This window comes from Talaromyces atroroseus (genome assembly GCF_001907595.1).
Source record: "Talaromyces atroroseus strain IBT 11181 chromosome Unknown scaffold_2, whole genome shotgun sequence".
In the NCBI taxonomy this organism is placed as follows: domain Eukaryota; kingdom Fungi; phylum Ascomycota; class Eurotiomycetes; order Eurotiales; family Trichocomaceae; genus Talaromyces; species Talaromyces atroroseus.
Genome location: NW_017971434.1, coordinates 70,078 through 93,825, shown reverse-complemented (window position 1 = coordinate 93,825; position 23,748 = coordinate 70,078). Strand labels below are relative to the sequence as shown.

The 23,748-nt window shown below is 47.6% G+C and overlaps 9 protein-coding genes across 9 annotated transcripts; 6 read left to right on the top strand and 3 right to left on the bottom strand.

Moving 5' to 3' along the window:
- Positions 1-151: 151 nt before the first annotated feature.
- Positions 152-3,468, top strand: UA08_02158 (putative glycine dehydrogenase (decarboxylating), mitochondrial; the record flags this gene model as incomplete). The annotated part of the gene is made up of 2 exons (XM_020264459.1): positions 152-3,338; positions 3,410-3,468. 2 exons carry the CDS (start codon positions 152-154, stop codon positions 3,466-3,468), a joined length of 3,246 nt encoding a protein of 1,081 aa, XP_020122351.1.
- Positions 3,469-4,159: 691 nt separating this feature from the next.
- Positions 4,160-5,874, top strand: UA08_02157 (hypothetical protein; the record flags this gene model as incomplete). Its single annotated transcript, XM_020264448.1, has 3 exons — positions 4,160-4,496; positions 4,552-5,734; positions 5,808-5,874. 3 exons carry the CDS (start codon positions 4,160-4,162, stop codon positions 5,872-5,874), a joined length of 1,587 nt encoding a protein of 528 aa, XP_020122352.1.
- A 1,102-nt stretch (positions 5,875-6,976) lies between these two features.
- On the top strand, positions 6,977-9,202 carry UA08_02156 (hypothetical protein; the record flags this gene model as incomplete). Its single annotated transcript, XM_020264437.1, has 4 exons — positions 6,977-7,201; positions 7,260-7,471; positions 7,531-8,802; positions 9,094-9,202. 4 exons carry the CDS (start codon positions 6,977-6,979, stop codon positions 9,200-9,202), a joined length of 1,818 nt encoding a protein of 605 aa, XP_020122349.1.
- A 374-nt stretch (positions 9,203-9,576) lies between these two features.
- Positions 9,577-10,939, bottom strand: UA08_02155 (hypothetical protein; the record flags this gene model as incomplete). Its single annotated transcript, XM_020264426.1, has 4 exons — positions 9,577-9,693; positions 9,740-10,468; positions 10,543-10,759; positions 10,842-10,939. The coding sequence occupies 4 exons, from the start codon at positions 10,937-10,939 to the stop codon at positions 9,577-9,579; spliced, it is 1,161 nt and encodes a 386-aa protein (XP_020122660.1).
- Positions 10,940-11,291: 352 nt separating this feature from the next.
- UA08_02154 (hypothetical protein) lies at positions 11,292-13,598 on the top strand (the record flags this gene model as incomplete). The annotated part of the gene is made up of 3 exons (XM_020264415.1): positions 11,292-11,323; positions 11,538-12,410; positions 12,470-13,598. 3 exons carry the CDS (start codon positions 11,292-11,294, stop codon positions 13,596-13,598), a joined length of 2,034 nt encoding a protein of 677 aa, XP_020122658.1.
- Positions 13,599-13,852: 254 nt separating this feature from the next.
- UA08_02153 (hypothetical protein) lies at positions 13,853-14,449 on the top strand (the record flags this gene model as incomplete). The annotated part of the gene is made up of 1 exon (XM_020264404.1): positions 13,853-14,449. The coding sequence occupies one exon, from the start codon at positions 13,853-13,855 to the stop codon at positions 14,447-14,449; it is 597 nt and encodes a 198-aa protein (XP_020122659.1).
- A 382-nt stretch (positions 14,450-14,831) lies between these two features.
- UA08_02152 (hypothetical protein) lies at positions 14,832-16,532 on the top strand (the record flags this gene model as incomplete). The annotated part of the gene is made up of 3 exons (XM_020264393.1): positions 14,832-14,880; positions 14,978-15,857; positions 15,947-16,532. The coding sequence occupies 3 exons, from the start codon at positions 14,832-14,834 to the stop codon at positions 16,530-16,532; spliced, it is 1,515 nt and encodes a 504-aa protein (XP_020122657.1).
- A 975-nt stretch (positions 16,533-17,507) lies between these two features.
- UA08_02151 (hypothetical protein) lies at positions 17,508-19,600 on the bottom strand (the record flags this gene model as incomplete). Its single annotated transcript, XM_020264382.1, has 2 exons — positions 17,508-18,177; positions 18,438-19,600. 2 exons carry the CDS (start codon positions 19,598-19,600, stop codon positions 17,508-17,510), a joined length of 1,833 nt encoding a protein of 610 aa, XP_020122345.1.
- A 525-nt stretch (positions 19,601-20,125) lies between these two features.
- UA08_02150 (Acid trehalase) lies at positions 20,126-23,423 on the bottom strand (the record flags this gene model as incomplete). Its single annotated transcript, XM_020264371.1, has 3 exons — positions 20,126-21,250; positions 21,306-23,324; positions 23,409-23,423. 3 exons carry the CDS (start codon positions 23,421-23,423, stop codon positions 20,126-20,128), a joined length of 3,159 nt encoding a protein of 1,052 aa, XP_020122175.1.
- Positions 23,424-23,748: the final 325 nt, after the last annotated feature.

Below are 23,748 nucleotides of genomic sequence, written 5' to 3'. Positions count from 1 at the left end.
TCTTCCTTTTATTCTTCCGTTGACTTCAATCGCTTTTATGCTTCGCGTGCTGTCGTGCTGAGCCCAATTGAGTGGCAATTGAGCTGTTGTACAGCTCTTTCCTTCTCCCCTCTCTCCTCTCTTCCTTCTCAACGTCCTCAACCCACTCACCATGGCTCTCTCCCTGGCTGTCGGAGCTGCTCGTCGCCAGCTCCAAATCACAGGTTCAGCGCATCTACGCGGGAAAGTAGCCCCTGTAGCGTTGCGGCGAAGACAGCCCCCTGCGTCCTGCTTCTCGACATGTAGCGCGCGTCTTCAACCGCTGGCTGGTAGCAGCCAAACAAGTACTCCTTCATCCCACCGAACAGTATACACATCTTCCCTCGATGAACACGGAGACCCCAAGCCGCGTGATTTGTTTCAGCCTATAGACACATTTCCCCGTCGCCATATCGGGCCTTCTCCCGATGCTGCCAAAGAAATGCTGGCTACCTTGAACCCTCCAGCTGCGTCGCTAGATGAATTCGTCAAGCAGGTGCTCCCCGCAGACATCCTGTCAAAGAAGAATCTTGTTGTTAGTCCTCCGAAGATTGGCGGAGTGTCCGAGCAGCTGTACCGCGACCCCATTGACGGCGGTCTCGGAGAAAGTGATATGCTCAAATTGTTAGGGGAGTATCGTAAATCGATTAGCACTGCCGGCAAGTCATTTATTGGTGGTGGTTACTACCCAACTGTTGTACCGCCAGTCATTCTGAGAAACATATTGGAAAACCCTGCTTGGTATACTAGTTATACTCCTTATCAGCCTGAAATCAGCCAGGGCCGTTTGGAGTCTTTGCTAAATTTCCAGACTCTCACGACCGATCTCACTGGTCTGCCGATTGCAAATGCCTCGGTGCTCGATGAAGCTACAGCTGCCGCTGAAGCCATGACCATGTCTCTGGCTACTGCACCATTGGCTAAGCAGAAGAAAGCGAGCAAGTCTTTCGTTGTTTCGCATCTTTGCCATGAACAGACTATTGCCGTGATGCGGTCTCGTGCCGAAGGATTCGGAATCAACTTGGTTGTCGGAGACATCATTGCCGATGACAGCAAGCTTGTCAAGGAACAAGGCGATAACCTGATTGGTGTTCTCGCACAGTACCCGGACACTCAGGGCGGCGTCCTCGATTTCAGCGCACTGGGAGAGACTGTGCACGGACTGGGAGGAACATTCTCTGTTGCCACTGATCTCCTGGCATTGACGCTCCTTAAAGCTCCCGGCGAGTTCGGTGCTGATATTGCTTTTGGTAGTGCCCAGCGCCTCGGTGTTCCAATGGGCTTTGGTGGACCCCATGCTGCTTTCTTTGCTTGTGCGGAAAAGTATAAGCGCAAGATCCCCGGCCGTCTTGTGGGTGTGTCGAAGGACCGACTGGGCAACCGCGCGCTCAGATTGGCTCTGCAAACTCGTGAACAACACATTCGTCGCGAGAAAGCCACAAGTAATATTTGCACTGCCCAGGCATTGCTCGCTAATATGAGTGCCATGTACGCTATTTATCATGGTCCTCAGGGTCTTAAAGTCATTGCCCAACGTATTATGGCCATGACAGCGTTACTCCGTGAGAAGCTTGTGGGCTTGGGTTATAGTATCCCTGTCCCCAGCAACACTTCTGAGCAGGGCATTTTGTTCGACACTATCACTGTTGAGCTACCAGACAACCATTCAGCAAACGCCCTTCTGGCAGCAGGCAGATCATCGAAGATCTACTTCCGTCAGGTTACACCTAACAAAGTTGCCCTGTCTCTTGATGAGACTGTTGGCAAGAGCGAACTAAGCGATATCTTGCAGGTCTTTGCCTCCCAGTCTCAGACCTCAAATACTGCTGATATTTCAGTCGATACTGCTATTTCGCCAATCAGCATCCCGGCAAACCTGGAACGCACATCCGCATATTTGACACATCCCGTCTTCAACTCATACCACTCTGAAACCGATATGTTGCGTTACATTCACCATCTCGAATCCAAGGATCTTTCACTTGCTCACTCTATGATTCCTCTCGGGTCTTGCACCATGAAACTTAACGCCACTACTGAGATGATTCCCGTCTCTTGGCCTGAGTTCTCGCAAATCCATCCCTTCATGCCTTCCGATGCCGTGGCAGGATATACTCAACTAATTGATGACGTTGAGCAGCAACTCGCCGACATTACTGGTATGGCAGAAGTGACTGTCCAGCCAAACTCGGGTGCCCAAGGAGAGTTTGCCGGCTTGCGCCTTATCAAGTTGTATCAAGAGTCAGTCTCTGGAGGCCACCGTAACATTTGTTTGATTCCTGTATCAGCACACGGCACGAACCCTGCTAGTGCAGCCATGGCTGGCATGAAAGTTGTTCCTATCAAGTGTGATACGAAGACCGGAAATCTTGACATTGAAGATCTGAAAGTGAAGTGTGAGAAGCACAAGGATGATCTTGCTGCAATTATGATCACCTACCCAAGTACATTTGGTGTATTTGAGCCTGGTGTCAAAGAGGTTTGCGATATCGTGCACAAGCATGGCGGTCAAGTGTACATGGATGGTGCGAACATGAACGCGCAGATCGGATTGTGTTCTCCCGGCGAAATCGGTGCAGATGTATGCCATTTGAACTTGCACAAGACCTTTTGTATTCCCCACGGAGGTGGTGGTCCTGGTGTCGGCCCCATTGGTGTTGCGGAGCATCTGCGTCCATTCCTCCCGTCACATCCATCCAGCGAGTATTTGCAATCCAAGCGAGTCGAGACTACTGCATCGTCCCCCATCAGCGCTGCTCCTTGGGGCAGCGCCAGCCTTCTACCAATCACTTTCAACTACATCAATATGATGGGCGGCAAGGGTCTTACTCATGCCACCAAGATTACCTTACTCAATGCCAACTACATCCTCGCACGCCTCAAGGACTACTACCCAATCCTATACACGAACGAAAACGGTCGCTGCGCTCACGAATTTATTCTAGACGTCCGCCACTTCAAGGAAACAAGCGGCATTGAAGCGATTGACATCGCTAAGCGACTACAGGACTACGGCTTCCACGCACCCACCATGTCGTGGCCTGTTGCCAACACCCTCATGATCGAGCCCACAGAATCCGAGAACAAGGCCGAACTAGACCGATTCTGTGATGCTCTAATCTCAATTCGCCAGGAGATCGCGGCCGTTGAGAAAGGCGAGCAGCCGCGTGAGGGTAATGTTCTTAAGAACGCGCCCCATACCCAACGCGATCTGTTGGTCAGCGAGTGGGAAAGACCATATTCCCGGGAGAAGGCCGCTTACCCATTGCCCTGGTTGTTAGAAAAGAAGTTCTGGCCAACGGTCACACGAGTTGATGATGGTAAGTATCTTGCTTTCTCTCTCTTTTTTTTAGTACTTTGCATGCACGAAGCTAACTCAGATATGTTATAGCGTTCGGTGACCAAAACCTTTTCTGCACCTGCGGTCCGGTTGAAGATTATACAGCTTGAAAAAAAAATAAAGATACCCAAGTGATTAATTATTTCTTATTTCACCCTCTGGCCTTGTTATTCTTGCAAAAAGCAGGCGTTTCTTTTCTTTTTTTTGGGACGTTTTGAGAAGAATATTGTTCATTTCTTATTGTATAGATATTTTTATTCGTCATGTCTTCTTTGAGGACGTGCATTTCAACATCTTTCCTGTTGACAGATAGACAGTTATAGGTCTACTGACTGAGTATTAATTCTTCAACATAGACTAGTTATAAAATTTGATTAGCAATGCTGAATGAGAGAGAATTATGTATAGCAATAAAGACCTTGTTAATAGTTTAGATCTAACTATAGCATGAATTATAACTTATTGATGCCTCAGGAACCAATCCACCCCGCCACGGATATGTAATATCGGAGGCGGCCGATACCGTCGTTGCGATTCTTTGGATTTCGGCTTTGACTCCAGCTCTCAGACTGCCCCAGTATTTAAAGCATTGCTGCCATTTTCGTGTGAATCCTGAAGTCTACTATTGCCTTTTGGACTGAGTTGGGCTGGAGGATGCATTTCCAACCTTGAAAGTAGTGCATGCATGCATGGACGTATAAACGGTTTCATCCAGACAACGGCAGAGTTTTCGAGGTTATTCAAACCCGGGGAATATAAGACCTGCCTAGACCCTTGAGCCAACAGGCTTGACAAAAAGAAATGGCACCAACATACACCCTCTACTATGGCCGATTCATTCAATTGCCGCGACAACAACATAGTCAACCAGGAATCAAGCCCAGTTTGGAGATAAACACTGGTGTCCTGTGGGTCTTGAATGCAGATGGGATAATTCAAGGATTTGATTGGAGTGTTCCAATGAATGAACACGATGATGCTAAGGGACAGGACGAGGCTCTGAGTGCATTTGTGCAGGGAAAGGGGTGGACGGTCGTGGAGAACGGCAGCGATGAAGGATCTGTGCAGAAGGACACAGTGATCATTCTCAAGGGATGTCGGAAAGGAGGGAATTCGTTCTTTTTCCCGGGGTTTATCGGTTTGTCGCTCTTCTCGTTTCCTGTCCATTGGGTGACTGACCTAACAAATGATAGATACACATATCCATGCCTCACAATATCCTAATGCAGGCATTTTTGGCTCTTCGACCCTACTGGAGTGGCTGAAAAAGTACACGTTCCCCATGGAAAGGTCATTTGAGGGTAAAGAAAAAGCCCCCCCGCAGGCATACACTGTCTATAACAAAGTTATTTCTCGCACCCTTTCACACGGAACAACGACTGCGTCTTACTTTGCTACCATCCACGTACCAGCAACAAATCTTCTAGCGACGCTGTGTCATCGACGTGGCCAGCGCGCTTTCGTTGGCAGAGTATGCATGGATAACCTCGTCTTCTGCCCGGAAGATTACCACGATGCGTCAGGCGAGGAATCCGTAACTGCAACACAGGAAGTTATTGACTACATACACAAATTAGATCCACAGGGCAAACTCGTGGCGCCCATAGTCACGCCAAGATTTGCGCCTACCTGCTCTCATAAGGTGCTAGGCGAATTGGGCCAGTTGGCCAAGTCGTATAACCCGCCATTGCATATCCAGACGCATATTTCGGAGAATAAGAACGAGGTTATTCTCGTTAAGGAATTGTTCGAAGAGTCGGAAAGTTACGCGCAGGTTTACGATGACACGGGGTTATTGACCCCTCGCACGATTCTAGCGCATGCCGTGCATCTGACTCCCGAAGAGCGCGCGCTTGTCAAGGCGCGAGATGCGAAGGTGGCACATTGTCCGGCATCTAATAGTGCTTTGGGATCTGGGCACTGCGAGGTGCGCAAGTTTCTCGACGAAGGAATTACCGTCGGACTAGGAACGGATGTTAGCGGTGGTTATTCACCCAGTATCCTCGAGACAGCGCGTCAGGCCTGTCTCGTCTCACGATTGGTTTCCTCACAATCAGCTGCTTCTGAGACTACGGGTTATGAAAGTCTTAGTGTTGAAGAGGCGCTGTATCTGGCAACGAGGGGAGGCGCGCAGGTAGTCGATATGGCGGATCAAATTGGTGGATTTGACAAGGGGATGTATTTTGATGCGCAATTGATTGATCTTGGGGCCCCTGTTGAGACATTATCTGAGGATAGTGAAGTATCTCTAGACGATGGCCAGGGGGATACAGGAAATATTGATGTATTTGGGTGGGAGAATTGGGAAGAGAAGATTGCGAAGTGGGTGTGGAATGGAGATGATCGCAATGTCAAGGCGGTTTGGGTCAGTGGGAGGTTAGTGCATAAACGGGGAATATAGATAACCAATTATGTTGAAATAGAAAGTTTTGTATTGTGTTTATGTTAGTTTTCTGTCTATCATCTCGTATCTACCTATGTCCCTCGTTTCGGAGCTTGATGCACATTCCGGATGAGCTACCATCCAATAGACCAGCCTTCCATATGTATTCACATTCCTGGGTACAGTGGCAGGTCTCCCCAACCCTACGTGAGAATGCCAAATCAACAGGATCGTTATATATCAGGGCCTGGAATTCTTTTAGAACGTGGGAACTCTGAGCATTACGGAGGGAGATAACAAGGTAGTCCTAAGGTGTAGCAGATTTCTGGTATATATTGTTGTCGTACCCTGACTAAATATTCAAGAGATAGTTAAACTTACGGGGTTTTACTTTTACCTGCCTAACACACATTAATAGATGTCAGGCGTCTATAATGACATAGGTATAAAATAGGACAATAGCATCGAATTCTACTAGTGTTGACATAACTGTATATGTTTGCTACACACAACCCTTGTATCTATCAGCAAAAGCCATTCACCTCCCTATTAACCATCGAAGCACATTTTCACCAGCCATACGGTATATTGTTAATATACATAAAATAGGTGGCTGGTGTACGCACGTAGTAGACGGTTTGTAGACTATGCCATCCGCATTGGCTTGAGCTCTGTACGCTTGCAAATGGTATTTTCAATCACTCTGTATGATATCCGGACTCTGATACTGTATATCTGAGTAGTCAAGACAGCCGTGGGAGCCACATATTAGCCACACATACTACCCCTTACCTAGGAACATTCCAATCAACTTCGCCGACATTCCACAAAAAAGCAAATCAAACAAAGCGAGCAAACTAGACATAGTGGACAAACTATTCAGAAGACAGCAGTGGCTTATCGATATATTATGTTCACGCTGTCTAAAGGGTTATCTAGATCTAGAGATAGGGCCGGGGCTTAGGGTTTTTACCTAATCCGGAAGGTTGGACGTTCACGGTAATATCGATCAATATTGTCACACATGTTGTGATATCTTGATTTCCGCATACAGCACTATGTGTATACCTTAGATACAAGTCTTGTTATCAGGAGTAAATAAATATCAGTTTCATTTCTCACTTACAATGTTATGATAGATGAAATTCTTGCTCGTTTCCCCCGGGTCTGCACCGTAGTATCTACGCACCAATGATACATAGGTGTACCTAGATATATTTATCAGACCATTCACAATGAAGCTATCACTTCGCAATACATTTCTCTCTTATACATATCTAACGAGTCTTCTGGTGCCACAAGCATCATGCATTGGCTTCGTCAACACTCCCACAACCCGCGACCTACATTTAGCGGCTTCGTTAGGGCTAAGTGCCGACGCCGTGCTATTGGACCCTGTGAATTTTCGCAAAATGGTTGATACATCTTCTTCAAGGTCTATACCAACTGAATATGTTGATGTATGATATATGTGCTATTTTTCTCCGTGTAGAGTGCAAAGTTTTCTAACAATCATAGATCCCAATCGATCATAACAATCACACCCTGGGCACATATCGTAATAGGTATTGGGTGTCAACCAATTATTATCGCTCCGGTGGCCCCGTTTTTGTTTATGATGTCGGCGAGTCTTCAGCATATAGCTCAGCGCAGGGTATGTTAGGTCAGTCGTCGTTTTTTAGGAGCTTTTTGGAAGAGTTTGGAGGCATTGGTATTGTTTGGGAACATAGGTTTGTCTCCTCTTAATTATATCCATTAATTTTGAACTTGACTAACTCTCTGGCTACAGGTACTATGGAGATTCTCTACCAATGGGCTCTATAAATGCAGATACACCAGCGGAAAATTTCCAATACTTGACTCATGCCCAAGCGATAGCCGATATCCCATACTTTGCCACAAATTTCAGTCGATCAGAGTTCCCCTCCGAGGATTTATCTCCCAAGGCGACACCATGGATCATGATCGGTGGGTCGTATTCTGGCATGAGAGCTGCATTCACACGCAATGAGTACCCTGATACTATCTACGCAGCTTATGCATCCTCGGCACCCGTGCAAGCGCATGTTGATATGAGTATCTATTTCGAGCAGGTATATCGCGGAATGGTTGCCAACGGGTATGAAGGTTGTGCAAATGATTTGCATGTAGCTATGGGCTATGTTGATTCGCAATTGGCACTGAACGGCTCCGCAAGCGATGACGTGAAGAAGTTGTTTCTCGGAGAGGGAGGAGAGGTCAACTCTGATGGTGATTTTACCTCCGCTTTAGCCTATATATATGGCACCTTCCAGTCGTACGGGATGGACGGAGGAGACATCGGCCTGGGCTCGTTATGTGACTGGATGGAAGCCCAGCCAACCTCAACAAGGGCTGCAAGTATAGCAACGACGACAGCAACTACTACAAAAAGAAGTGCCGAGAAGCCTATCTCCAGAATTCTCGGTAGACACAGAGTCTTTGTCCCAGAAAATCAAGTGGAAGACCTGATGGATAAACCAATACCGATGCAAGCTACACCGACCCCAACGAGCGGTTGGGCTCCTTATATCGGAAATCGAGCTGTGGCCGAAAGGCTAGCATCATGGCCTCAATTGATTCCGTTAATAAACTCCTATGCTGACACGGAATGCAATACCGAGACCGGTTCCGACTCTTGTGCTCTGGGTGGCAGACTCACCGATGCAGCCTCTATCAGCTGGACGTGGCAATATTGTTCTCAATGGGGATTTTTCCAATCCGACAACATGTTTCTAGATCCTACCCACGGCCTTCTATCTACCTATCAGACACTGGCCTATAACCAAGAGGTCTGCAATCGCCAATTCCCGGACGCTGTCGATAATGGCTTACTGCCGGCATCTCCAGCCACAGAGGAAACAAATGTTGAAACTGGAGGCTGGACAATCCGGCCTTCAAATACGTACTGGTCAGGTGGCGAATTCGATCCCTGGCGCACCTTATCACCTTTGTCTACGGAAAGCTTTGCGCCGGACTTCGTCACGTTCAGGTCCGATATTCCACAATGCAATCGTGAGACGGCGGAAAGGGAGATATTTGGGTACGTGATGAAGAATGCCATGCATTGTTTTGATTTTGATACTCAATTTGATGAGGGGGAGGTTTCGAGGAATCTGTTTAAGAGCGCCTTGAATGAATGGTTACCGTGTTGGCAAGGCAAGGCACGTAGATCATGGATTGCTTGATCATTTTGATGTTAGACTTCTGTGCTTTTCTCGTTTCTTTGCATCTTTACTTCGTTGCATTTTTCTTCGCATTGCTGGCATTACTTGCATTAGCGGTGTTTGGGATTTTTTGGTTGCATCATATACTGCAAAATCGTTCGCTGTAGCTATTCATGGGAAGGTGTACAAATACTAGCATATCTACGACGCAAATTTGGAGATAAGCAAGTCTCTGGGTTTAGTGACCTTCTGAGTAGGGATTGTAAATGGTATTAGTGACACTATCTGGCCTTATAAAATCTCTATGTGCCTTTGAAATGCACGCTAGTTAAAACATCAGTACACATCGGTCAATGGGAACGAATAAAATGACAAGACGCAAGAAAACTCTTGTCCCATGAGTTAAAGAATCAATATACCCTTCAAATCACCAAAAACAAAGCCTAGACTACTGCAAAAAATTGGCGATTTTGTGACAATTTCGCCAACGTAAGTATGGCAGCGCCAAGAAGCAGGCTGACTCCAGAGTAGATGGACAACGACAAATATCCGTACTTCTCAATCAGTGCGCCCCCTATGGGTGTGGACGATAATGCTCTAGACAAGTTATGAGTGATACGTAAAGAATATTTATAGGCCTGATCTGTAACTCACGAAAGTGACGTTGAGGCCATGACGAAACCAATTGCGGTACCGACAGTGGTTGGCGTGGCTAATTTTGCAGCGCAGCCTTGCTGTAAAGAGAGGATGCCCTGCACGAAAGTTCGCTGGTTAGATATAGTCTTGTCAGGTAACTAGACTGCGTATACTAACCCCAGAACTAAACCCGTAAGCAAGTGAAAAGAACACAAGGCCGGCAACCGTGGTGACAGTCGTCATGCACATGGCAATAATTCCGGAGAACGTTATCATTATGATACACAAGTTAAATCTCCCGTATTTGTCTGCGACAAACCCAGGAAGTATACGCCCGAATAGGGAAGCGCCATTGACCAAAGAGATAGTATAGAATGACAGGTTCGACGAGAATCCTTGCGCGAGGGCGTAATCCGTGGTGTAAAAAAATGGCATGAACATGCCGAAGTAGACGAAGAAAAATGCACTTGCAGTCAATGCCATCGCCGGTTTTGTGACCAGTGACCAGTCCCATGCAGGCTTTGATGGTTTCGCCGCTGTAGTCGAATTCTTCGCTTCAATCGGGGGCCGAGCGATCATAGACGAAACGGCTAAGATAGGAAGCATGATGAAACCAGCGATTCTCATGGACCATCCAAAGCCAATGCTAGGTGAATCCAGGAGGGAATGCATAACGACAGGCCAAACCACCCCTCCCAATGATGAGCCAGCGATTGTTATTCCAAGAGCGATGGAAAGTCTTTTCTTGAAGTGCTGACCAACTAGCGCAACAGCTGGGCATAACAGCAAAGTTTCTCCAACTCCAAGAACTATACCCTGGGCGAGGATAAATTCCCAGAAGGTCTTGCACAGTGAGACCATCATAATGGCAAAGACCGTTATTATAGAGCCGACCCAGAACATGACCTAGGATGTGATTTGGCACATCAGCAAAGTTTCATTCTTTCATATACAGTCATAATCAGGCTCTGCAAACTTACGGCAGGTCCGAAGAGGTCCAAGATACGTCCTGTAATGAGAGAGCCCGCGAACAAGAGGAAAATATTAAGTGCTCCAATCCATCCGATATTCGAGTCGCTCTCGTTCGACAGGATATTCGTAGCGTAGTATGTTTCAAAAACTCCAAAGGCATTTAAAAACCCAACAGTACAGAATACAGCACCCATGCAGCCAAGCAAGGCCATAGTCGACCGAGTGCTGTGAGAGAGCCATCGCGTTAGTGGAATCCAAGAACGTCTTCTATGCCGTTGATCAAGGTCGAGATAGGTCTGTGCCATACGTAAACTCGCTCGGGGGATCCCCCAGAGTGCCATGCTCGCTGTCCGATAGATTTGAAGGCAGTGCTTCAGAGACTTCTTTCAACGGCGTTTCATCCATGATGGTCTATGCCCAAAGTCACGTTGCGCTTGGACCGTATAATAATAGACCTTATTCGAAAAGCAAGAAAGCTGAAGACTGCGGGCCTTTCTTTTCCTCGACAGCAGCTTCCATGCTTTATATGTGCCAATAGCAAATGACTCATCTTAAATTTAAAAATTTAAAATTTCCTTAGTTCGACTATGCTATTGCTGCTGAAGCATGAACGGGGAGCCCGCGCAGGGAGATATCAAAAGCCTCCACGGATGCTCCACGGACTGTCCGAATTCTGAAGAGCTAACCCGCAAGCGGAATAGTCTCGGAGCACCTCTCTCTATGCTCCCGGACCTTGATACTCCGGTGCAGGATTACGATGCTGTTTTTCAAAAGCGATCTTGACCTGTTGTACGTCTGCAATGTCTGCCAAACGGAAGGCTCCGAACAGAGGGCTCTCATCTGAGGGCGCTAGAAAGCAAGCTCCCAGACAGGAACCTGTCTCATGCCAAACTTGTCGGAAAAAGAAACTGAAATGCGACCGCCAGCAGCCATGCTTCAATTGTCGTTCAAGAAGAATACCATGCTTATATGCCAATGCTAATCATGATGCTAATTCAGCTAGTGATCAAAATGTTCCTCTGCCGGTTGCGAATGCGTTTCCGACGACGGCAGAGAACAGAATTGTTGCTTCGTCGTCAGCGCTCCGCAATATTACTGCAAAGCCGGTGACAGCATTTGAGATACCCAGGGTTGACGGTCTAGAAAAAAGCCAACTACGTTCTCAAGAAGATATTGAGCACGAGAGGACTGCCGATTGGCTAGAGAAGATCATGATGGGACCGCGCATTCCCGATGCCATGCCGACATCCGTCAAGAACAAGCTTAAAACAACAACCCATTCTGCATTCTTATCGACGAATCTGACAGCATATTTACCACGCGAAACAGAAGCGCTTATGCTCTTCAAGTACTATGTGGATTATGTCAGCTATCTATACTATGTAATCATTCCAAGTCAGGTCCAAGCCCAGATCAATGCCATCTATCAAAGCGTGCACAATGGACAGAGATCACCATCAACAAGAGCAGGAGCAGTAGATTTGAATCATCTCGCTCTTCTTTTCAGTATCTTAGCCACTGCTACATATTTCCAGGATATGGGAGAATCAGAATGCACGTCGGCCGATGAGAAGGGGTATCGGGAGTACACCACCCTTGTGGCAGCGGCTTTGACTCAGAGTGATTACATGAATTACCCTACCGTTGAGGGCCTCCAGGCCGCTATAATAGTCTCTCAGTTTCTTCCCAATAATGGGCAAGATACTTCTGTCCGTGCCATGTTCCACGTGGGCGCTTTGGCCCATCAATGTAGAATTATGGGACTTCTTCAGCTTGATTCCGCACAAAACAAAGATTTCAGGAAGAAACACGGGTTTGATCCTGTAGAGTTGGAGATAAAGCGTAGGTTGGTGTGGTCGGTCGTCTCTACCGATTGGTACGTCGAATATCTCGTTTCTATCAGAAAGAAATATACGATCTGACTTTGGATCTCAGGCTTTTATCATACATGGGTGGTCCTCAAGAGGGAAGTTATCTCATCCAGCCTTCTCATATGGCCGTTGATTATCCTGCAAACATTCCAGACGAGGAAATTGGCAAACCATCCCTGCCAGACCATGTACCTACCACGATGTCATACTTTATATTCAGACTCAAATTATCAGAGTGCTGCCGGCAAATAACTGACTACACGTGCCGTGAGCGTTTAGAAGGGATCGATGTTCCATACAGCAAAATCATGGCTTTGGATCAGAAATGGAACCAATACTACAAAGAGGTGCCGGATTTTTTTCGGATGGACAGTATCAACCGTCGTAAATACGCACAACTCTATAAGGACTCACCTCAAATCGCGTGGCAACGTCTTATGATTCAACAAGGATATCATTCTCGTTTGTGTCGATTGCATCGCAGTTACTTCATCCGGGGAGCGCGCGATCCCAAGTACTCTTATTCACATATTATGTGTTTGAGTGGCGCGCGTCGTGTGATAGAAATCAAACGAATCATGGATAAAGAGTTTCCAAATACGCCAAGTGTTTCGTTGGCCTGGACCGTTATTCACCACGATTTTATGGCAGCAGTTATCTTATTGATGGATGTCTGTTTTAATTGGGATGATATCTTGGCCGAGAAGCGGAAAGAAGAGGTCATAGAGGCTTGTCAGATGCTTGACAGGGCACAGAGGAGCTCCAAGGTCGTGCGTGAAGGGATCAATGCTATGATGGACGTCTTACGGGGCCACTGGGTGCCAATTTCGAGCGATCAATCACCGCCACCATCGCCTCCCCCTTCACATCAACAGCAGCAGCAACATTATGCCCTACAGCAACAGGGTTCAATTTTAGATTCAGCGCGTGTGATAGAGTCCACTAGTGAACGGAAGAAACCTGGTGATGTTCCTTCGGCTACGCCTGCGCTTTATAATGCATTAGATGCAGGAACCGACGTGGTGTCTTCTACAAACGCCGCTGGTGACACTGGTGATTTGGAGAATTTATGGTCCGAATTTTTGGATAACGGTGCCATGATGGCGGGTAGTCCGAGTGCGTTGATGGACTTATTATCCGATCTTAATGACATTGCTCCTACTATGGCAGGGATGGATTCTACATTCTGTTAACGTTGTTGATTTTCATTCTTTGTTTTAAAAATCCATCGCCGCTGATGATGAAACCGAACCGTTGATTTGAGTTCGGGAAGCATAACTCGAAGGCAACATCAGATGCGGGAAATGAGATCATCAGGCCAGAGGCAATATTCATACATCTCTCCCAGAACTTTTTTTTCCTCCATGTATTTTCGGGCCTATGGATATGGAATTTCGTGGACGAACTTTGATCTAAGCAATAAAAAGCGCGGAAATAGCAGAACATCATGCCCGTTGATCAACTTCGCAAGGGCTACCCTCGAGTCCACCGCTACATCACCACACACAATCGAGAGGGCGAGGCAATATTCCTCTCGGGCAGCCAAGTTCCTGAATGTGCGCCTTTTCGCTCATGCGGCGAAGACGGCGAGATCGCTTTGTTATATGCAACCGACACGTTTCCCGTGGAATGCCACAACGAAGTCGATGTCGCTGTCTACGATTCTTACCTACACACACCGCCAGGCATGACGCCCGGACACGGGACCATGCTTCGAGTGATTGACATGCAGCCGCTCAAGGAGACGCCCATGCATCGCACGGTGACAGTCGATTACAGCGTAGTGTTAGAGGGAGAGGTGGATCTAGTCTTGGATAGCGGCCAGAAACGGACGCTCCGGCAAGGAGACGTTAGCATTCAGCGTGGAACGGCGCATTCGTTCAGGAATCGCAGTGATACGAAATGGTGTCGGCTGTTGTTTGTGTTTATGCCTATGCAGCAGCTGATCATCGGTGGGAAGAAGATGGAAGAGGAGTGGTACCAAGAGCGGTATGATAGCAGGGATGAGCAGGATAGAAGGGAACAAGAGGGGTCTCACGACTAGGTAGAATATAACTCGAGATAACTAGACGATGACAATTGTTCTTCTTGATTCGACTTCGTTCAGCTGTATGCAACCTTTCGTAATTAGGGCTACCAACTGCATGTATATGCCCTGAAAGGACTAGCGGCGCGCCCTTCCGGCTGCAAGAGTTTATTTACCCCACCGGAAATTTCCGAGTGCAATTCTGGATTCCGCGCTTATCTGATTGGATTTATTTCCCTGCTCATCTTTTGTCGCATCGCACTCAACTATATATGTTTATATCCGGCCATTGACCTGTCTAATCCTTCTTACATTCGACTCTATAGAATACACTCTTTCTTTTATACGTCCTTCTTCTTATATATATATATATATAATCAGCCCACATTGTTTCGGCACAATGGATCGAGAGCAGTTCAGAGCAGCGGCCCATGCAGCCATTGACGACAGTAAGTACTCTCTACTATGCACTGCAGTCAGCCAAATATCCCACTGGACTAATCTTCTTGTGCCTCCAAGTTATAAATCACTTCGACTCCCTTCCAGATCGCCGCGTCCTCCCCACCATCGAACCGGGGTATCTGCGTCCCCAAATCCCCGACAGCCCACCGCTCGAGCCACAAGCATGGTCTGAAATCCAAGCAGACATTGAATCCAAAATTCAGCCGGGACTGACACACTGGCAATCGCCCAACTTCATGGCTTTTTTCCCCGCGTCCGTCACATATCCCAGTATACTAGGGGAGATGTACTCCGCGGCCTTCACCGCGCCTGCCTTCAATTGGATCTGTTCGCCGGCATGTACTGAGCTTGAGACTGTTGTAATGGACTGGGTTGGCAAGGCGTTGGGATTACCTGAGTGTTTCCAGAGCACCTCCGCGAATCGTGGTGGTGGTGTTATTCAAGGCACCGCAAGCGAGTCAGTCGCAACCATGTTAATAGCGGCGCGCGAGCGGCGCGCACGCGAATTGACCCTCGCTGATGGCGTGAAAGATGGCTCGGCCGAATACGAAGACAGAATATGTGCCCACCGGGTTAAGCTAGTTGCTCTCAGCAGCGATCAAGCGCACAGCAGTATTGCAAAGGCTGCCTTGGTTGCAGGCACAAGGTTCCGCAGTGTCCCTGCCAAGCTGGAGGATAACCTAGAAATGACGGGGGAATCACTACGGGCTGTGTTGACACAGATCGAGGAACGAGATGGACTCGTTCCTTTCTTTATTACATTTACTATGGGCACGACCAGCTCGTGCGCCGTGGATCGGTTCGCGGAGCTCAAGGCCGTTTTGAATGAGAAGGAGTCCTGGCGGCGTATATGGGTGCATATCGATGCTGCGTATGCCGGCGCAGCTTTGGTTGCGGATGAATATCAACATTTTGCGCAGCATTTTGCCGAGGGAGTGGACAGTTTCAATATGAACATGCACAAGTGGCTACTAGTCAATTTTGACGCCAGGCATGTCTTTCATTTTTCTATATTGCGCTTTGTGGGATTAATTGCTAACTTCTTTTCTAAAGCTGTCTCTTTGTCCGCAACCGCGTCGACCTAACTGACGCCCTCGACATCACACCAATCTACCTGCGTAACCCCTACTCGGAACAAGGCACAGTCATCGACTACCGCAACTGGCAGATCTCGCTGGGCCGACGATTCCGCAGTCTGAAAATTTGGTTTGTCATGCGCAGCTATGGGCTCAATGGAATGAAAGCGCATATCCGCAAAGGCATCGCGCTGGGGGATTTGTTCGTGGACAAAATCCGGAGTCGACCGGATCTATTCGAAATTGTTACCAAGCCTGCTTTTGGATTGACGGTGCTTCGAGTACGAAGTAGCCCCAGCACTACGGCAGTCACCAACGGCACGAATGGCGAGAAAGGTGGATCTAAACATGCCATTGCACAGGTCGACGAAAAAGCGAATGAACTCACCAAACAGGTCTATGAATTAATCAATTCTCGCGGAGAGGTATATCTGACTTCTTCAGTTATTGCTGGTATATATGTTATTAGAGTTGTGAGTGGAAGCGCATTGGCGGATGAATCGCATCTATTGCGCGCATTTGATATTTTGGTCAGTACGACGGAGGAAATCTTGCATACATAGAATATTTAGATCTTTGGTATAAAGAAGGTTGTTTGTACATAGCTATAGAACATATGACAATGAGCGAAGAATACGAAGACATACATATCAAGTTTGTATGCTATTCATGTATCGACTTCCATAAAGTATTCTATGAGCAGCTTACATCAGGATCAATGACGGAGTCATTTTGATTAATGATCTATATTCTGGTCTGTGGTCTTGCTCATGAACCTTAGATATGTGTGATAGAGGATATATTCCGGCTAAGTATGTGAGGGTTAATATCACGTTCAATAACTCTCTGGTGATTCCCTCATTAGTATGTTCCAGAAGTAGTTGAAATTGCCAAATAATGCAACGTGTCAAGGTGAAGGATATGGACGAGCACAGTCCAATATATTGTACCGGCTCTATGGCAGGCTCTGCTGTGACTTTCGGTCCAGGAACTAGAAGACCTATCTTTCATTCCACGTAAGTCTTAATCAATGGTAGGAAGTTGAAACTGCTTACTTCAGCTTGGTCCAAAACATATCTCTTTGTGAAGTTTAGTATATTGTGAATCAGCAGAGTGGAGTGATAGAGCTGGCAGAGAAAGCAATATGGATCAGTGACACGACCAAAAACCAGATGTTGGGAAATTTTTCACTGATAGGCTTCACATCACGTGCGAACTAACTTGTGAAGGCAAACAAAGAACGTGTCAGAGCCTCAGGCTACAACGAGTTCCGTGACATATATGTTGTCGTCAAATAGGACTCTTGTAGGTCAAAGTCCCAGCAAGCCCACACGATCGTGAAATACAATCAGTAATAATAAATGAATATCCTCGTTTAAAACCAGTAACGACAACAAGCTCACTTCCTAATCAAATGCCGTCTCTAAAACTCCATGACTAGCCAAGGAAGTCAATATTATTGAGACGCTAAGTCAAAAGAGCCAAGAATCTGACGCCCGTCGACCACCCCTGGCAACTGCACATCTAATCCAGATAAGTTACTTCGGTGACCATGCATTGGAATGGTCTTGCAATCCTGAGACTTCACCATCGCCGTGACTTCCTGGACGAACTCCCCCAACATTTAAATGCGCATGCCCAGCAGTTGCTTGTAGTCTGATTGATAACTCTTGGACCGTATTGTTTGCTTCTCTGAGCTCTTGAGCTAGCCTTCCAGATTCAGCGTCTGCTTGGTTATACAACTCAGTCAGGAGATTGTGATATTCGGTCATATGAAACGCGCACTTGTGAAGCGCAATATACGTCAGCCGTGTCAGGTCATGCCAGCGGAGGCGCTCAGAGCGCCATTGCATAAGTACGCTCTGTTGCATCATGCCATCGCCAGCGAAATGCTCGAGCTGAAGGGAAATGCTCTCTAACTTGTCTTCTGAATCAGAGAGTTTCGCTAACCAATCTTTCCACTCATTGTATGCACAGATGTAGTCAGCGTAGCATCCCATGGCACGAACATCGTTCTCGTCGCTTGGATCTGGAATATCTGACTCAGTATGAGGCGCTGGTCTTGCCATAGAATGAAGTATCTTGCGCAGATTGGACGAATTTGGCTGGGGATTCTCCTGCTGCGTGGGGAGGATTCGCTGCTGGGGTTTTTCGTAGGAGGACCCCGAATCAGCGGAGAAACGTGAAACTCGTGGGTCGAGGGACATTCTGAGCAAGATGTGAGTGATTCCAACTGTCAAGGGAGAAATTCTGGTAGACCAGAGAGGTGGATGGATTATTGCTTGGAGACAAGAAACGGGCATGGTGAAAGAGAAGAGTGAGGTTTGACTGAAGGATAAATGGGAAGGAAAACCGGAAGGAGGAAGGAAGAGGAAGGTGCGCCGAAAAGGGGAGGTGCGCCTTCTCTCTGAGCCCCGATTCATTCGTTCACTAAAATTCTACTCTACAATCCTAAAGACTCAACATACAATCTCGCTCCGTCTCCAACAGGCTGAACAAGCGTATAGCTTTGCGACGTATTCACCTCCTGCACGCCATTGCTCAAAAACAGCGGCGTCATCTGTCCGTCGTCGCTAAAATACAACTGTGGCCGCTCCCTCCGCGAGTAATTAGTCGACAGGCCATCACTGAACGTGACATACGTGCCGTACGCCAGCGTCTCATTATTATAAGTCCATTGTCCATCCCAACTGCGTGCGTACGCATGACGTCCAACATTAGGCCCAGAGCCATCTCCATTGACAGCAGAGTCGAGTGAGTGCACGAGCATATGGAAGTTTCCTCGTTTGTCGCTCCAGACAAAGGGATCTTCGGTATTATCTGGGAAAATTGGGTGATCATGCGCGCGAATATAGGGGCCAGGGAAGCTAGCAGCCACTGCTACACCAATCTGCTCGAGACCATCGCCACAATTCCAGATGCAGCCACGATATGCCATGAGTATCTCATGCGTACGATCGTTGGCAGACCACAGAGGGAACACCGACGGGTTGGTGGTGTCAGAATCCCAGGTACCGTTAACATTCCCAGGCATTACTTGCCCACGAAAATCCCAGTTTTCCAGATCTGGCGATGACCACGCGCTTATCCCGCTTTCTCCATTATTTGTATTGCCTGGGCCGCAACTAAAAGCCTCTGATGATCCGCAACCAGCTGACACTGTGACCGGACATCCAATATGGATCAAAATGTACAGCCCATCTGCCTCGCTGTAAATAACAGTGGGGTTATGAGCAAATGTTCCCACAACCTCTCCAGCGAACTGATAGGGGCCCTCAGGACCAGATGTTGACGTTGCCCGTACGACTGTGCTATAGGGAGTCCAGTAATTCAGCGAACAGTTATGGGCGATCTGTGCCATGAACAAGTGAAATATTCTAGAGTCACTGGGATCTTGCACAACCGTTGCTCCCCAGGAGGAAATACCCTCGGCAGTGCGATTGTAGCCGGTATACCGGGTTGCAGGTCGGAGATCAAGACGGCCGCAGTCAGATGCAACCCAGCCTGGATCACAGAGGCATGTACCTTGCTGACAGGTACCATTGAGACTGCAATCATCATCGGTCGTGCATGCTAGTGTCAATAATACTGTTGCTAACGAAGCAACAAAGACGTGCATGAGAAACTTCATTTTGACGGTATATGTGCGATTGAACATTCATTGTGATAGCGGAATACGGAATCAAGATCTCTTTTATAATGCATATTTCCTGACTCAGTGGAGCCACTTGGATATGCAGTCAGTATTTATCCACGAATACAATCAATCCCCAGTCTGCACATATCGAATTATCACAAATCATATGTAAGGTGCGGGGTAAATGCATACATATCAGCCATCGCTGTTAATTTGTCCGAGTAGTAGCCCTTCAAAAAGTGATTTAGGAAGTGACAGTCGCTGATCGTTTGACAAACAACTACCCATATCAACCCATAACTTGCCTAAATGGGTAACTATGTCCACATTAGGCAATTTTCTCATCGACGCGTAACTATAGCTACAGCTAGTCATGCCTCATAGATGTTCAAGGCCATCTATTACATCTACCATATCCGAAAAGTACAAGCTATTACTTATTGGAATTCCATTTATCAAGATGTTCATCTTACTCATTACAGACACCCACACCAGCACACATACCTAGGCCAGGTAAAACTAAACAGTCAGAATCGCCCACTCTGCCACCGTTGCACCCGTACCATTCCCATACTTGAGATCCGTCTTATTCAAGCCCTGATTCCCCTGGATAAACAATGTGGCGAACCTCGGTACGGGCACAGGAGACGGAAACGTGTAATTCGTCGTGTTACCGGAGGACAGGGCGATGATGTCATCGTTGTTGCTTGCGGCAGAGTAGGGCTTTGATATTGCTATATCCAAGGCCGTTGTTGTCATTGTCTCCGTTGTCGTGTTAGATAAGGACGATGCATTCAGATTTGCGATGGGGGTATTGTGTAGGACAACTGTGATATTGGTTGGAGGAGCTTGTGCCCAGTTGAAGTAGAATCCTGATATGGCGGTAGCGTTGCGACTATCTCCAGATTTGTATGTTAAAGGAGAAGATGGATCCAGTGCGACAGTTACAGAGCTGACATTAGCAGCAAACTTTGGCTGCCATTTCGTCGACGCTGCGCCGTCAACTACTGAAAGTGGATATTGGCCTGGCTGGTATCTGTCGGGGGACTGCACGGGTTGGCATTGGGCGATGTTTCCAGCAATAGTCTTCACGGACCCGATTTGGCGATTGGTGATTACCAGCTGTGATCCGTCGGCGCGCAAGGAGTAGGTGCTTCCGTTATTGCTCTGGCCAACTTGCAGGGTTATGCTGGTATTGGTATATGTCTGGTCGGCTGTGGATAGTGGTGCGACGGTGGTTGCGCGACGGATGGTGGTGTGCGTGTAGTTTGAGCCTGCTTGGATGGGCCATCCACGCCAGTAGAAAGTGCGGTACTTTAGGTTGGGGATTTGAGGGGGCAGACTAGGATCGATGTGAAGGATGTTGTCTGGCAAGAGGCGGAGACCGAGGTAGCCATATAGAACGACTTGGTTGGCGCCTCCATGGCCGGTGAGGAAAGGGAAGGCCGGGTGTGTGCCACCATTGGTGCTGTAGTCGTCATCTAACTGCTCGGAGAACTGGAAGAAGGGGGCTCGAATGTATGGATCGTACGAGTACTGCGCGTAGGTATACGCGGAGCAGCCGGATGTTGAGATTTCGCCGGCGACAATTGAGAAGATGGCGTAGGTCATGCCAGGTCCGTCGGGGGATTGTTTGAGGGCGTACTAAAATTTTTGTTAGTCAATTCAAGCCAGGTGATAGATTAGAGAGGAATTCAACATAGTCCAGGTCATTGAGCGCCTCGTTGCTAGTGTAGTTCCGCGTATAGTCCAACGGAAACGTTGACAAGACCACATCAGCCTGCTTGACAGCTACGCTGTTGTTCATGGTAGTATACTCCAAAGTCACGTCATTCTCCCGAATGACGAGAACGTTGTCGGCCATCTCAGTCCATGTAGAATTCTGGTCTAATCCGAACTGGTTCCGGAATGCGTTGGCATTCAACAACGTCTGAGCAATCAGAGTCATGGTATATCCACCAGCATTGACGTTATTGGCATACTCGTCAGGATCAGTCATGTTTGTCAAAGTCCAGTGGCTTCCGTTCTTTTTCAACAGATCAGCATACAATGTAGCAACCGAATTGTAAATTGGGAAAAGGGTATTCCGAAAATCCTCAGTATCGCCGCTGGCAACCCATTGGTTGACCAGTGAAATGCCAATATCGCCATTCAGGTGATACTCGTAGTCCCAGCATGGGCCTGTAGCAGTGCAGTTACCATACCGTCCGGCAGTCCAGGAGTAAATTGCAGCGTCTGAAGAGAAGGTAGTTCTATTTTGAGATCCTGCAAATGAGGTCTCAATATTGGAAAGGGCCTGTGGATATTTTGCCACTCGGTAGTTGCTTATACGTTTAGCTGACTCGGGGAACGCAGCTACCAGGCCAGGCTGCATCCAGAGATCTGCATCCCAGAATATCTGACCAGCGTAGGAGTCCGAAGTAAGGCCGCCAACGGGAATACTCCAGATGTTCACCGGCGCGTCGTTCACACGGCGGAGAGCATTTTCACCCACAGTATTTTGTAGAAGATAGTACGGGTTTACTACTGCCATGACTGCAGTTTCAATTATGAAAATCTCATCAGGCAGAGTTCCATCAGCACAAGTAAAGTCATCCACGGAATCGTCTGGCATAATCTGAGCCCATTCGGAAATATGAGAATGCAGGAGATCATCGAAGCCCCTGATTCGGGCATTTAAAGCAGCATCTTTGGCGGTTTTCTGAGGATCAGGAAACGCATCCGTGGACGCAGCACCGACAAACTTGGTGATGGTGACTGTGGTGCCGGCAGTAAACTTTACGTTCACTGCTTGCGCAATAGATGACTCGTTCTGGTTAATGTAAGGCTTGTTGCTGACAAGCGCTGCCGAAGAGAAGTCAAAAGCCTCGTCTCCACCTAGTACTGCGTAGATCCAGGCAGTCACGTTGTTGACACCGATTGGCTTGACGGCGGTGAAGATGGCATCGCTATCATTGCCAGAGGTGACAAAATCCGTGCGAACAGCAGCATATCCGTCGATAACGTTGGTGACAGTGGCGGTGCCATTTGCGGACGGAGTAATACTCAGCTGGACCACGGCCTGGTTGATGTCGAGTTTATTGGCAAAGATCTTGTAGTTGACCCCGAAGGAGCTGTTTTTGCTCTTGGGTGTCCATGTATAGTCCCAGGACAAAACACCAGCCTTGTAGTCGAATGTTGTCATGTAGTCTGAGATTGTTAAGTTATCAACAGTCGCATCAAGATACTCGCCATTTCCAAGATCAAGGACCAAGCCACCCCAGTGCGGAACACCACTGATCACACTATCGTAACCATACTCTCCCAACCAGGGGTAATTGGACCCATTCGTGGTGGCCTGCACGTCATAGAAACCGGACAATCCGGCAAAGGTCTGTCTCCGCGAGAACAAGGGCCAGCCGCTAATCACGTCACCATTCACAGGCGTATCGAGCTCGAAAAATGGTCCGGCTCCGGCAACGTTGAGGCCAATGTACCCATTCGCTATAGAGCCGCGAGAGGCATAGTGGCCCTGATCCAGCACGTTGCTTTGCAGACGCCAGTTTTGCTGGTCCCAGGTGACGCCAGAGAATCGGGTTTGGTAGATGTATTTGTTGTGGTGAGTGTCGCCTGCTTCTAGGGCGCTGTTCACACCATAGGCTCTGAGTACTTGATCGACTCTGTCTTGGAGAGGGAGGCCCGAGGCAAGAGGCAGAAAGCACAACAGGCCTTGGAGCGACTGTACATGTATGAGCCTTGTGTTTTTTTTTTTCTTTTTTCTTTTTTCTTTCTTTTTCCATCTTAGAAAACGAAGATAACATACCTTGGAGCTATACATTGATCGCCCAGCAGAATAAGAACCGATATACTATATGCAGGCCAAGACGTCAGATCTGTAACGCGTGCAGCCAACCACCGAAGACCAGCAGATTGCCAGATGAAGCTGCAAATCAGGAATATAAATACTAAAAGCCGGACGAAATCTTGGTCTCGCTAGGCTTCGTGCTAGCTCTACACAGTTGTACACACTAGTCTAAGAGCTTCCCCACAACTCCACAGCCCCGGATATCAATGCGACTGGAATTCTTGACACTGAGCTACATGAATCAATTGATTGAATAGCAAATGGTGAGTATGAAATATTCATACTTATATGGCTTTAG